This window comes from Meles meles, chromosome 12 (genome assembly GCF_922984935.1).
Source record: "Meles meles chromosome 12, mMelMel3.1 paternal haplotype, whole genome shotgun sequence".
Taxonomy (NCBI): Eukaryota; Metazoa; Chordata; class Mammalia; order Carnivora; family Mustelidae; genus Meles; species Meles meles.
In genome coordinates this window covers 14740614-14754105 of record NC_060077.1, presented here as the reverse complement: position 1 = coordinate 14754105, position 13492 = coordinate 14740614, and the positions used below count along the sequence as shown (strand labels likewise).

At 38.9% G+C, this 13492-nt stretch overlaps 1 protein-coding gene across 2 annotated transcripts in view; it reads left to right on the top strand.

Moving 5' to 3' along the window:
• The window catches only part of SBNO1 (strawberry notch homolog 1), a 53838-nt gene that overhangs the window by 12737 nt on the left and 27609 nt on the right, over positions 1-13492 (top strand). Inside the window, exons 4-9 of one of the 2 annotated variants that reach the window (XM_046024614.1) lie at positions 20-329; positions 4114-4214; positions 7679-7775; positions 10157-10317; positions 12011-12144; positions 12330-12420. In XM_046024614.1, coding sequence (XP_045880570.1) covers positions 20-329; positions 4114-4214; positions 7679-7775; positions 10157-10317; positions 12011-12144; positions 12330-12420 — 894 coding nt within the window. Of the gene's footprint in view, positions 1-16; positions 330-4113; positions 4215-7678; positions 7776-10156; positions 10318-12010; positions 12145-12329; positions 12421-13492 lie in introns of both variants that reach the window. The other variant, XM_046024613.1, reaches the window with a different exon arrangement.

Below are 13492 nucleotides of genomic sequence, written 5' to 3'. Positions count from 1 at the left end.
TGGTTTTCTTTTCTAGCAGCAGCCTCCATCTACTACAACATTTGTGCTGAATCAAATAAATCAGCTTCCAACCCTGGGATCTACAATTGTAATGACTAAAACACCACCTGTAACAACGAATAGGCAGACCATCACCTTAACAAAGTTCATCCAGACTACTGCAAACACACGCCCTTCAGTCTCTGCACCAGCAGTACGAAATGCCATGACCTCTGCACCCTCAAAGGACCAGGTTCAGCTGAAGGATCTGCTAAAAAATAATAGTCTGAATGAACTCATGAAACTGAAGCCACCAGCAAATATTGCCCAGCCAGTTGCAACAGCAGCTAGTAAGTGTGTCTGTTTTCAGTAGTGTCAGCTGGTTCCTGTTGGTAAGATGTGTCAGGGTGTTTTTAAGGATTTCCTTGGGTCTTAAAAGAACCAGGTGTGAAGGACATATCTGTATGACTTTGTATAGTTACAGGATTTATACAATCCAAAGGAAGGAGAAATTTAGAAGTCATAGCATTTACCTTGAAATGAAGTGTGGAATTACCAGGAGGCTACACTAATTAACACTATGAGATCTCAGTTTTATATATTGGGAATAACTAGTTAACATTTTCTCAGTCCGTTAAGTCAGTACTTCTCAAACTTGAGAAGTGCCTGTGAATCACCTGGAGATCTTGTTCAAAAACAGAATCAGATTTGGTAGGTCTGGAGTAGGGCCCAAGATTCTGCATTTCTAACAAGCTTTTTGGAGGTGCTCATGCTGGGGGGCCTTGGACCATGTGTGAGGTAACTAGCTTGAAACTGATACTTTACTCCTTTCACTGTGACTTTTACAATTTTATTATTTACCTGTCATTGGCTTCATTGCTTGTAAGTAGATGTGTATTTAATAAATTCTCTTTTAAAATACATTTTGGGGTGCCTTGGCTCTTTCGGTTGAGCATCCAACTCTTGATTTTGGCTTAGGTCATGATTTCAGGGTCCTGGGATTGAGCCCTCTATATGCTCAGTGCAGAGTCTGCTTGTCCCTCTCCCTCCTGCTCTATCCCTCCTCCTGCTCATGCATTCTCTCTCAAATAAATAAAAATCTTTTTAAAAAAATAAGATATATACATTTTCATTATTAAATAATAATAATTATTATTTTTTAAAGATTTTATCTGTTTATCTGAGAGAGAGCCTGGCAGGGAGAGCTCGATCCCAGGAACCGGAGCCAAAGTCAGACACTTAACCAACTGAGCCACCCAGGTGCCCCTTACTATATGTTTTGTTTTGTTTTTTTAAGAATGAGCGTTCATACAATCCTTTTTTAAAAAAACAGCTTTATTGAGATACATTGTACATACCATGAAATTCATCCTTTCAAAGTTCATGGTTGAATGGATTTTAGTATATTCACAGAGTTGATAAACCATCACCATGAGCTAATCCTTTAAGGATGGGGTTTTAAAGGGAAAAGTTCAGCAGTGGTTTGATAATGTTTTTTAGAGTTTATAGTGTTACTGCCTACTTTTTTGAGTATTTATTGAGTGCCTACTATGTGCTAAGAACTCTTTTGGGCTTTTGAGGCTGTGGCTGGGAAGAAAACTGTTGAATCTCTTTTGTCCTGCAGCTTGCAGAGAGAGAGATGATAAGCAAAATAAAGAAGTTATATAGTGTGTCTGAAAGGAATAAGCACTGTGGAGAGAAGCCAAAATGAGCCAAAAATGAGGTGTGTGGCAGGAAGAGGTTATAGTTTTGAGTGCAGTGTTCAGAGGAAGCTTCATATTTAGTAAGGTAATTTTTAAGGGTAAAATAGAATTATTAGGTGTATTTTAAAATCTTGACCACATCAAATTTTAGTAGTACAGTTTTAGAAACTGAAAAACATGAACTCTTAAGAGGGATATTCTTTCCTTCCCTTCTACATTCAGTTGAAGTGTATTTGAGTACTTGTTACATAACAGTACCATGGTGGGCACAGTTGGAAATGATAACTGATCTCAGTTATATTCTGAGCTGACCACTATTTTATAGTTTCAGGATTGGAATGGATGCCTTTTTTTTTTTCCCCCTAAAGTAAACTTCTTTGGGATTATTGTATGTTTGGATTAAGGGGATAGAATGAAGGTTCCTGAGGTCTTATACTAGTACATAAATAGCATTTTATTAGGGTTTTGGAATGAGCTGATAGGTACTAAACAGGCAGTTCCTCTTTCCAAACAGCTGCCTTACTTTTCTAATATTAGGAGGTAGATTTTAATACCTGATATAGACCACTGTATAATTTTGTGGCAGAATGGACTGGTTGGAAATTGTGCTTGTGTTTGTAAAGTATAGGGCTGGGGCATTCTAAAGCAATGGCCAAGAAGCGTTTGTAGGGTGATGTAGAACTAACTTCATGTCCAGTGGCAGATACAATTAAAAATATCAGATAATTTAGTCTTTTGTTTGAGTTCATACCATTGTGTCCTTATGGTTGTAGTTTATTCTCAAGGTCATTGTCCTGAACTAACTGCAACCTGGCGACTACATGCCCATTAAGTCATTTGAACTGTCTTAGGACTGATTTTTACTCTGCTCCACCATGGAGATCAGGAGCATGGCCCGGATCTAGCTGGGGTACAGGGCAGCATCTGGAATGATTCCTGGGAGTCTGTGGAAATAGCTGTCATTAAAGTCTGGGTTTGAGGAGAAATCCAGCTGCTTTTATGTGAGTGGCTTCCTGAGCATTCTGCTCTTCAAATCATCACATGTTCTCATAATTTAAAGAAGACTGCTATTGTCAGGGAAGTTTAGAGAGCAAAACAAAACAGGATAGGTTTGGAGTTGATCAAGTAATGCTTAGTACAGTAACATCTCCCACATCCAGTGGAGTAATTTTAAGAAGACAAAAGAGTACAAATCAAGGCCGTCCTTGTGTAGAAGCCTGAGAAACTATCAGACTGGACCAGGGCTGAAAAAGAAACATGTAAGTGAATGCCAAAGATAAGCATACTTTTGTGTTGTAACACAGGGTAATCTTTTTACTGGAAGGGAACAGTAAAAGTATGAAACTGCAAACAGCAAGGTTTTGCATGTTTCTCTCCTTTATCTATGTGTGTTGCCCTTCTGGAGCCTTGAGCTCTCTGGCTCTCTGTTTGGGTGCTGAGCTCTCCAGTGAGGTCTGGGTTCTGTACTCTGCTAACTTTTCGCTCTCTCTTCGCCCAGTTATATTAAATACATAAATTTGTTATCTCTGTTCCAGCCTTATTTTGTTAAAATTTCAGTTGTAGCAATTTTGGAGTCCCAAGTGACAGGTCTCCCATATACTCCATATCTTTTGGTTGAGTAGATAAGATGTTAATAAATCCTTCTGGTGTGATTTCCACACTGATCTCAGAAATCCCAAGTACCTGAAGTGAGTGCTTCATGCAGGCTGGTTCCGGGGGCTCTAGCTCTAGACTGCTTAGGCAGTTCGGCTTGACCTGATACTCAGATTGAGGAGTTCTCTTACTGTATCTAAAAAGAGTTTGGTAAAAAAAACAGTAATATGAAAATAAAAATAAAAACAGTTTGTAAACCACCAGTATAGAAGAAGAAAAGATTAATTGTTTGGATTTTTATTCTGGGGAAAGAGGAAAATAGAGTTCCCCAATATTTTTTTCACCCAAGAAATAATTATTTGTCTCGGAAGTAAGTATCACCAACTCAGATGAGATTGATTCTGTCTTGATGATAACACCATTCTGGTTTGTTTGTTTGTTTGTTTGTTTGTTTGTTTTTGATGAACCAAGTGAAGTATCCCAAAGTAATGCTGGCTGTTGATATTTGTATTAAAATGAACTATCAAATACTTGTGGTTAATATGTCCTTTTCATAACTGGTTCTCAAGTTTCGAGTACACACATTTCTGTTTAAGTTACTTGTTTTCTAAGGTTAATTCTTAGCTGCATGGTAACACATAGCTTTGAATGTTTTAATTCTTACGCTTAGGTTAGTGACAAGCAGGTTGGTATTCTTTGGTTCGTGAAGTGGGTAAACTTTTACTGACTCTTCAGATTTAACATTTTTTTAAAAATCTGAATTTAAAAAAATTATAGTAAAACTTTTACTGAAAAGAAATTGATATTTTGTTCTAAAATCTAGTAACTCTCCCCTCAGCTGATGTAAGCAATGGTGCAGTAAAGAAAGAGTCTTCTAATAAAGAAGTAGCAAGAATATGGATAAATGACATGAAAATGAGGAGTTTTTCTCCAACCATGGTGAGTTTCAAAAGTGCATCTGTGTTGTGTGGTGTAGACGTATGCTTGGCTAAAAGTGGTCTTAAATAACCTCAGAAAAGTTCTTTTTGAGTGAAGAAGGGCTACTCAACTACATGAACTAAGGAATAAGCATGAAATCTCAAACTGACATACTAAACTAGGTGATGAGAGCTTGCATATTTGATAGGGTTTGGTATTATAGGACTGACAATCTCATCTGATCAGAGACAAAGATAATTTGGAATTAATCAAAGTATTTGATAACTATGTCCATTTAGGGATTGAACCTGAATACATAGCTAATTATGAGCTGTCAGATCATATAATGTTCTAGTTATAAGTAATTTTTTTCCTTAAAGTTTGGAAATGCCTTGAATTAATGAACTCTGTACATTTATTTCATAACTGTGCTGTGTGTAACAGTGCCTGTATGTGATGGGTTTGTACAAGAGGTCTGTTACATGGCTCCCCTTTCCATAATCACACAGTTGGACAAGCACACGGTTTAAGTAGTATAAAGGATAGCAAAAAGTACATTGAGATACTCACAATTAGGATTAGGAAATTGGAGGAAGAGGAAACCTTCCTGGACTCAGATGGCCCGGGAACACTTCATTTTGTGGAGCAGGTATGATGGAGATTAGGTGTTGGGTTTGGGGAGACTGTAAGAAGGCATTTTAGGAAGGGAGTTAAAGCATTGATAGGCACAGGGGAGGTCGTGGCTATATGCTTAGATGTCAGTAAGCCAGGAGAAAGTTGGAATGGTTGGTTTTGGCCCTGTGGAGATTCCTGAGTTGAGTTTGAAAGACTTTGGGTGCCTGGGTGGCTCAGTTGCTTAGGCGTCTGACTCTTGGTTTCTGCTCAGGTCATGGTCTCAGGGTTGTGAGATCAGGCCCTGTGCTCAGTGGGGAGTCTGCTTAAGATTCTTTCCCTCTGCTGCCCCCACTTCCGCTTACCTGCATGCGCATGCTCTCTCTCTTGCTTGCTCTCTCAAATGAATAAATAAATCTTTAAAAAAAAAAAAAAAATTGGTGTAGCACCAGTGGGGGCCCCTGGAAGTGAAGGATCCTATTAGTGTTTCAGGGTGTCAGGTGGGGAAGAGAGGCAGGTTGGAAGGTTGGTTAAGTACTCCAGAAGGGAGAAATTTAGAGAGTAAACTTGGAGGATTGCAAAGAGGGTGGGAAAAGATGAGGGGAAAGAAAAAAAGGAAAATAGGAGATGACTGCATGTAACAATACCAAAGAATTGATAGGACTTAGGGATGGAATATGGAATTGGAAAGACAGCACAGCAATCTGCCTGAGGTTTTGAACAGCAACCAGGAAAATGAATGCTGGCAGGACCCAGTTTACCTAATGGTTGTGTGCCAGCAACTTACGTGGAAGTTGATTTTTAGAACGTACAGTTGCATTTTTAAGAAATGTACATAGATTCCCATCCCAGCCCATGTTTGCCCATAATACGCCAAAAGTTCTATGTTGTCCTTACAGTTAAGAAACATCTAACAGGTGCCTCTGTCTGGCTCAATTAGTGCAGCATGTGACTGTTGATCTTGAAGTCTTTTTTTTATTTATTTATTTATTTATTTATTTATTTATTTATTTATTTATTTATTTTGATCTTGAAGTCTTTAGTTCTGGCCCCACATTGGGAATAGACCTCACTTAAAAGAAAAGAAGAGAAACATCTAGCAGGGATTACAGACTGCTAGACTGTGCACCAAAGCCACTTGACAGATGTGTTCTGTTTGGCCTCCACAATATTTTGAAAGATTTTCAGTTTGTTGCTACCACATAAAGATCCTGAACTCCAGGTTCTCCTGAAAACTAGGAGTACCTGAAAACCCTGGGTTCACATTCCCCACCTCGTAAAGCATGCCTCAACTTTAGTAGTGAACACGTGTTCTATGTGTTGGGCAGACCTTCCCCAGGTACCACAACTTTTCCCTGCTCCTCCTCATGATTCTCTCCTTGATCCTAAGCTTGGTGGCCCTCAGTTGCCATTTTACTGGCTTAGAAATTTACCTGGCTGGTCCCTGATTTTGTGACCAGAAAGTGTCACCAATTTATCTTCCAGTTACACTCTGGGTAATTTTTTCTTTCTTTTTTTTTTTTCTAAATTCAGGTATGGTAAGATAGAAGGGGAAGGCTAGTCATTTAGTATGCGTTCTTATTTGATAGGTGGGGAAAGGGCTGAAGGTGGTCTGGAGGAGTCAGAATTTAAGTCATTTGCTTAAGGCTACACAAAAAACCAGCAGAATGGGGATTTACATCTGTTTCTTTGGACAGCCCCACTTTGTCTACAGTTTCTGTAATTGAGTTTCATTTTGGCAAACTTTATAAGAACATTCGGAACTGTTTTGGATTTTTTCTCAGGATTCCATGGGTTGATATTGATTGGGTGTTAGTCTACCATCTCTCTTCTCCTTCCCACTTTTATTGAGCATCTTTGCCATCACACTCTAGACTAAAGAAAAAGAAATCAAAAAGCCTGCCCTTAGCTTTCAAGGCTTTGTTGCCCTGCGCATTGCTTATAGGTCCTGACTGATTTCTCTTTCTTTTTCTTCTACTTTTCTACATTTACTGGGTTTCACAGCTTTTTCTCTGTAGTTTTTCTTGAACAAGCACATTAATTAAGAGCTTTGCTGATGGTTTTACTTGTAGTGAAAGGAGGCAAGTTCAGGGTCTTTCTGTTACCCTAATCCTCTGTATCTTACCCTTCAAGATACGGTGAAGAAAGAAAGGAACATGTGACTGGTAACCATTCACTCAAGTTGCCTGGGACAGTCTGGCTTCATTCCTGTTTTCCTGGTTTAATTAGTAAGAGCTCCCCATTGCATTTTTTGGTGTGCTAGGGTTTGGAGAGTGCTTGGCTATCTTACATATGATTGTTGTTTGGAGGCATAGATGTCAAGTAGAGTCTCTGTCCTTCAAAAGAACCTTTAAATCCAGAGTTTTCTGGGATTTTGGTTTTGTGTCTGATGGAAAGAAGACAGCTGGATTGAAGGTACACTGAAATGAGGGTGGGATGTGTAACTTCAGCAGTTTCTGGCACTGAGGTTGTAGGATGAGCTTCTGGGGCTCGCTCCTCCACCTTTGCTCCCCAAATCTTTTGGTCTTTCTGTTCCTAGAACTGAAATGAAGACTGAAGACTGAGGTTAAGAGTTCCGGGCATTGTGGAGGGTGGTAGGCAATACCGAAGAGGAAAGTTTGAGATAGTGGTGGCTGGAAGGATGGTGGAGCCCTGTAGTGACCCAGTGGTGTGTAGGGATGAGAGTTGGGTCATGGATAACCTGTACTCATTGGAGAAGCACAGAAGATGTAAAGTGTGACCCAGATTTTAGGGAATATAGAAGTGGTATGTCATGTTTCCAGGACTGAAGACTGTTTAGTATACCTACAGAAGCGTTTTTCTTTGTGTTGGTTAGGCTTCCAATCTCTGATTATGCTCCCACTGTGTTACAGAAGGTCCCTGTTGTGAAAGAGGAAGATGAACCGGAGGAAGAAGATGAAGAAGAAATGGGTCACGCAGAAACCTATGCAGAGTATATGCCGATAAAATGTATGTTGTTGGGATCTGTCAAAATAATGAAAGACTTCCAGGTTTTTCTTGAACTTAAGTAATTTTCCCACACACATTATTATTTATTAGACCTGTCAATATTGAGTACCTCAGAATTTGACAAGAGCTTTGTAATAGGTTTAAATTATAATATATTTTAAAATACCTACATGAAAATTTTGCTGTGGGTTATTTTCCCTATGCAAGCATAGAACTATTTTGGGCTGAAGTCCTTGAGTAAAAAAGTTTGGGTTTTATTGTGTTTCAAGTTAACTTTGCTCATATTAGTGACTATAAAATCATAGTAAATTGCAGAGATAGAAATCTGTATCTTAGCTTTATATATTTTATATAAACAAAGCACAAAAACACAGGAATCTTAAAAATGTGCTGTTTATTTCATTGGTGTACATAAACACTTCTGTCCTTTTTTCTGTAACAGCCGTGATTTATTCTTTTAGTGGCCACTGTGTCAAATTGGAAATTAATAGTTTGGGGCACCTGGGTGGCTTAGTTGTTAGGCATTTGCCTTCGGCTCAGGTCTTGATCCTGGGGTCCTGGGATCGAGCCCCGTGTCAGGCTCCCTGCTCATCGGGAAGCCTGCTTCTTCCTTTCCCACTCCCCCTACTTCTGTTACCTCTCTCACTGTATCTCTCTGTCAAATCAATGAAGAAAATCTTAAAAAAAAAAAAATTAGTAGTTTTTAGTTTTGATGTAAAAATGTTCACTTTTTCATTTTATGGGGGAGATAAGATGAAAAAAATAAATGGCTAGAATCCTTTATGTACTCTGAGTTTCTATAAAAAGCTACTAATACTACCACATAAACTCAAAATTTCTGTTTACCAACTATGTGTTGACTTCAGGATCCCATAATTTCTGGTCATTTAAAATTAACTTCAGGTGGTGCCTGGCTGGCTCAGTTGGTAGAATATGACACCTTGGACTCAGAGTCATGAGTTCAAGCCCCACTTTGGATGTGGAACCTACTTAAAAATAACATATACATATACAAATTCTATTTTATTATTTTTAAAAGATTTTATTCATTCATTTGACAAAGATCACAAGTAGGCAGAGAGGCAGACAGAGAGAGAGGAGGGGGAAGCAGTCTCCCCACTGAGCAGAGAGACCTATGCGAGGCTCGATCCCAGGACTCTGGGGGGATCATGACCCGAGCTGAAGGCAGAGGCTTTAACCCACTGAGCCACCCAGGCGCCCCCATACATAAATTAAAAAAAAAAAAAAGAATCTTAGGTTGTGGTATCTCAATGGGTGGTTTCCCTCACTCCCCATAATAGTTTTCATAAAAGAATTGAAAGTTTACCTGTGGCCCTTTAAACCGAGGTCAGCAAACAAAATTTGGACCATTGCCTATTTATATAAAGTTTTATTGGAAAATAACTATGGCCATGAGTTTATTTATTTATTGGCTACGGCTGCTTTTACACTGCTACAATGGCATTGTTCAGTAATAGACCAGCTGCTCAGCAAAGCTGTAAATACTCATTGACTTATTTATAGAAAAAATTTGCTGACCTTTATTTAAAACTATTCACATAATGCATTTTGAGAAATTAGTTGCTGTTTAATTTTATATCCAAGATTTCCATTAAAATACCTTTCAGAATAAAATTAAATTCCAGACTTTTTGTTCTACTAATTCAAGTGAATTGATTCATTCAAATAGATTTCTTTTTTTAATTTATTTGTTTGTTAGCGTGCACACAAGCAGGGTGAGTGTCCAGCAGAGGCTCCCTGTTGAGTGAGGAGCCCGATGTGAGACTCGATCCCAGGACCCTGGGATTATGACCTGAGCCAAGGCAGTCGTTTAACCAACTGAGCTACCCAGGCGTCCCTCAAATAGATTTCCAAATCTAGGATTACATTTTGTTGCTACTGGAGAACCTGGTGATACAAACTAAGTTGATATTTTTCTATATCTTTTTTTTTTTTGAAGATTTTATTTATTTATTTGACACAGAGAGAGATCACAGTAGGCAGAGAGGCAGGCAGAGGGAGAGGGGGAAGCAGGCTACCTGCTGAGCAGAGAGCCTGGTGCAGGGCTCGATCCCAGGACCCTGAGATCATGACCTGAGCCAAAGGCTGAGGCTTAACCCACTGAACCACCCAGGCGCCCCTTTCTGTATCTTTTTTAATCAGCCGGTTTCTATTTAAACCATAAGTATTTGATAAATTGGTCCTTTTATCAAATTTAAATATTAATTTACCACCTATCAGTGCCTTTTTAGAATCCTGGAGTGTATAGTTACTTACTTTTATTTTCTCTGACAGCAAAAGTATGGCAATATTATGTAATAAAACTGAGAGCATTATTACCTGGAAAAATTAAAATGAAGTATTTTTAAATTTTCATTTAGTAAAAATTGGCCTACGTCATCCAGATGCTGTAGTGGAAACAAGTTCTTTATCCAGTGTTACTCCTCCCGATGTTTGGTACAAAACATCCATTTCTGAAGAAACCATTGATAATGGCTGGTTGTCAGCATTACAGCTGGAGGCAATTACTTATGCAGCCCAGGTAAGCAGTATTTCATAATTACATACAATATATTTATCTTTTAATCCTTGCCCATATAGTATAGTTGCTTAAACATAAAGGTAATTTTCCTTGAATGAAAAACTTGTGCTTATGACTTTTACAAAAGTCTCATTTGTTAGAAAATTATTTATTTTCTTATTTTAGAGAGAGAGCATGTGTGAGCAGGGGGAGGAGCAGAGGGAGAGGGATAACCAGACTCTGTGCTGAGTGTGGAGCCCAATACAGGGCCTGATCCCATGAACCCAAGATGATGACCTGAGCTGAAATCAAGAGTTGGATGCCCAACCAACTGAGCCACCCAGGTGCCCCTCGTGTGTTAAAAAATTATAGGGGTAGCACGGATGCAGGGGGTTCATTTCTACTGGAAATGAAAAAATGTTATAACCTTTTTGGAATTCACTGGGGATGTGTATTAAAAATGTGGGGTGTTGGGATGCCTGGGTGGCTCAGTTGGTTAAGCTGCTGCCTTCGGCTCAGGTCATGATCCTGGGGTCCTGGGATCGAGTCCCACATCGGGCTCCTTGCTAGGCAGGGAGCCTGCTTCCTCCTCTCTCTGCCTGCCTGTGTGTACTCTCTCTCTCTGACAAATAAATAAAATCTTTAAAAAAAAAAATGTGGGGTGCCTGGGTAGCTCAGTTGGTTAAGTGTGAGACACTTGATTTCTGCTCAAGACATGATCTCAGGCTCTGTCCTAGGTGTGGAGCCCGCTTAAGATTCTCTGTTCTCTCCTCAAACCCAGCTCTTGTGCATGTACTTCCTCTTTTAAAATAAATAAAAATAATTTTTTTTTTTTACTGGCTCAGTCAGTAAAGCATAACTCTTGATCTTGGGGTCATGAGTTCTAGCCTTGCATTGAACATAGAGCTTGCTTGAAAAAAAATTACATATGTCCTTTGACCTAACAATTCCATTATTGGGAGTCTATCCAATACTACTATTAGATTAAGAATATTTACATTAAGGAGATGGATGGATGACTGTTTGTTGCAGCTCTTTTAACCCTGGTTCCTGAATGCTAGAAAGGATCTAAAAATCCCATACCCTGGTGGCTATTTGAATTGTGGTATTATTGTATGGGTATTGTACTGCCTTTCAAAACCATGAATTAGTTATGCCAGTTTTCTTGAGAGGATTTCTTCTATACTCCATTTCTGTAAAATAAGCAACAGCCAGACAGCTAACCATCCTCCATATTTATGTGTGATTGTTTGTATTTGACTATGCGGGCATTGAAAGAGACACAGAAGAATGCTAAACAGGGGACCCCGGTGGCTTAGTGGGTTAAAGCCTCTGCCTTCGGCTCAGGTCATGATCTCAGGGTCCTGGGATTAAGCCGCACATCGGGCTCTCTGTTCAGTGGGGTGCTACTTCCCACTCTCTCTCTGCCTGCTTGTGATCTCTGTCTGTTAAATAAAAAAATAAAATCCTCAATAAAAAAAAAAAGAAGAGTGTTAGCAAATTTGTTAACTCCAGTAACTTCAGTTACCTGGTGCTTGTGATTGTAGCCAGAAAGAATACATAGTAAATATTAAGATAGAATCCATACTGAGCCAAACTTTGTGCCGTTTGTATACACATAGATCACATTAATATATTCCTGCAACAGTGTTTGAAAGACGGATCATCCCAGTCTCTAAAGGAGTAGCTTAGTTATCAGCTTTCTCTTTTTCAGCAACATGAAACATTCCTACCTAATGGAGATCGTGCTGGCTTCTTGATAGGTGATGGTGCTGGTGTGGGGAAAGGAAGGACGATAGCGGGAATTATCTATGAAAATTACTTGTTGAGTAGAAAAAGAGCATTATGGTAAGTGCCAAAGACTGTCTGTGGAAGCTTCTTTTGTGAATAGTTACTCCAGCATGTAAGATGGGTTTTAATGAGCAGGTGTATTTTTTTTTTTAAATGTCAAGCCCTGTTTTTATTTATCCTGAATATTGCTAGATTGATGGAATTTGCATTTAATTACTTTTTTTTTCTTTTTTATGTGGCAGGTTCAGTGTTTCAAATGATTTAAAGTATGATGCTGAAAGAGATTTGAGGGATATTGGAGCAAAAAACATTTTGGTTCATTCATTAAACAAGGTATGAAAGTTTTCTATTTGGTTAGTCATTCAGTAAATATTGACTCTTCTATGAGATGGGAATAACAGTTTCTACTTTGTAGAGTTGTGAGGATTAACTGAATTATTTTACAGAAGACATTAGTGAGTGCCAGCCGTTCTTGGTTTGTGGGTTCCTGTGCGTCAAGTACTGTGCTAGATACGGTTGTGAGGTGGCAAACAAAATGGGCCCTGTCTCTGTCATCATGGAGTTCTCAGTCTTTGGTGCTCTTTTTGTCTTTGTTTCCGAGGTAACCTTACATGGCTGAAACTCGTACCTGTGAGTAAAAGGGTGTAGCATAGTAAAGCTGTGTGGACAGGTACTCACAGCACATAGAGAGTTTTTGAGGCTTGGAGATTGATTTGGAAAAATCCACTGGATTTTTGTATCTGTACCTGTGTTCATGTTAAAACATTTCTGTCAGGTGGAAGAAAATGTGTCCCAGCTATCTAAAAGCATACTATAATATGATAGTAATCTTAATGTTCATTCGGCAAATCATTACTGACCTCCTGTGTACCAAGAGCTGGAGTAGTACATCAGGCAGACTTCCTTTGGTAGGTACCTCCCTGTTAGCCTTTTGAAAATAAGTAAATGTAAATCCACTTTCCATGTGAGCCCTAGGTTGGTTCAGTGTTGCCCTGCTCATCATTGGCTTTTATGGGTGGATATCTGTGTGGATTTGTAGGTAAAGTACTGTGTCTTGAATGATTCCTCACAACTCAAAACTAAAAACATGTAACTGGCATCTAGAAATATTTTTGAGGTTTTTTTTTTTTTTTAGTCCGCACAGTTGAAGAAGGGTATATTATTAATCATAGTTCTTTATATATGCCTTAGAATTTAATTATAATGACTTGCCATACAGTAAGTGCACAGTAAATATTTTATAGAGTGAATATTGTGACTTTTCTTTCTTGGAGTGAGGGTTTGGTTTGTAATCTTTTCTTGTTGATAGAAGTTTTTTGAGGTGGCAGCTCAGTCAGTTGAGCATCTGCCTTTGACTCAGGTTATGATCCCAGGATTCTGGGACTGAGCCCCTTATTAAGCTCCC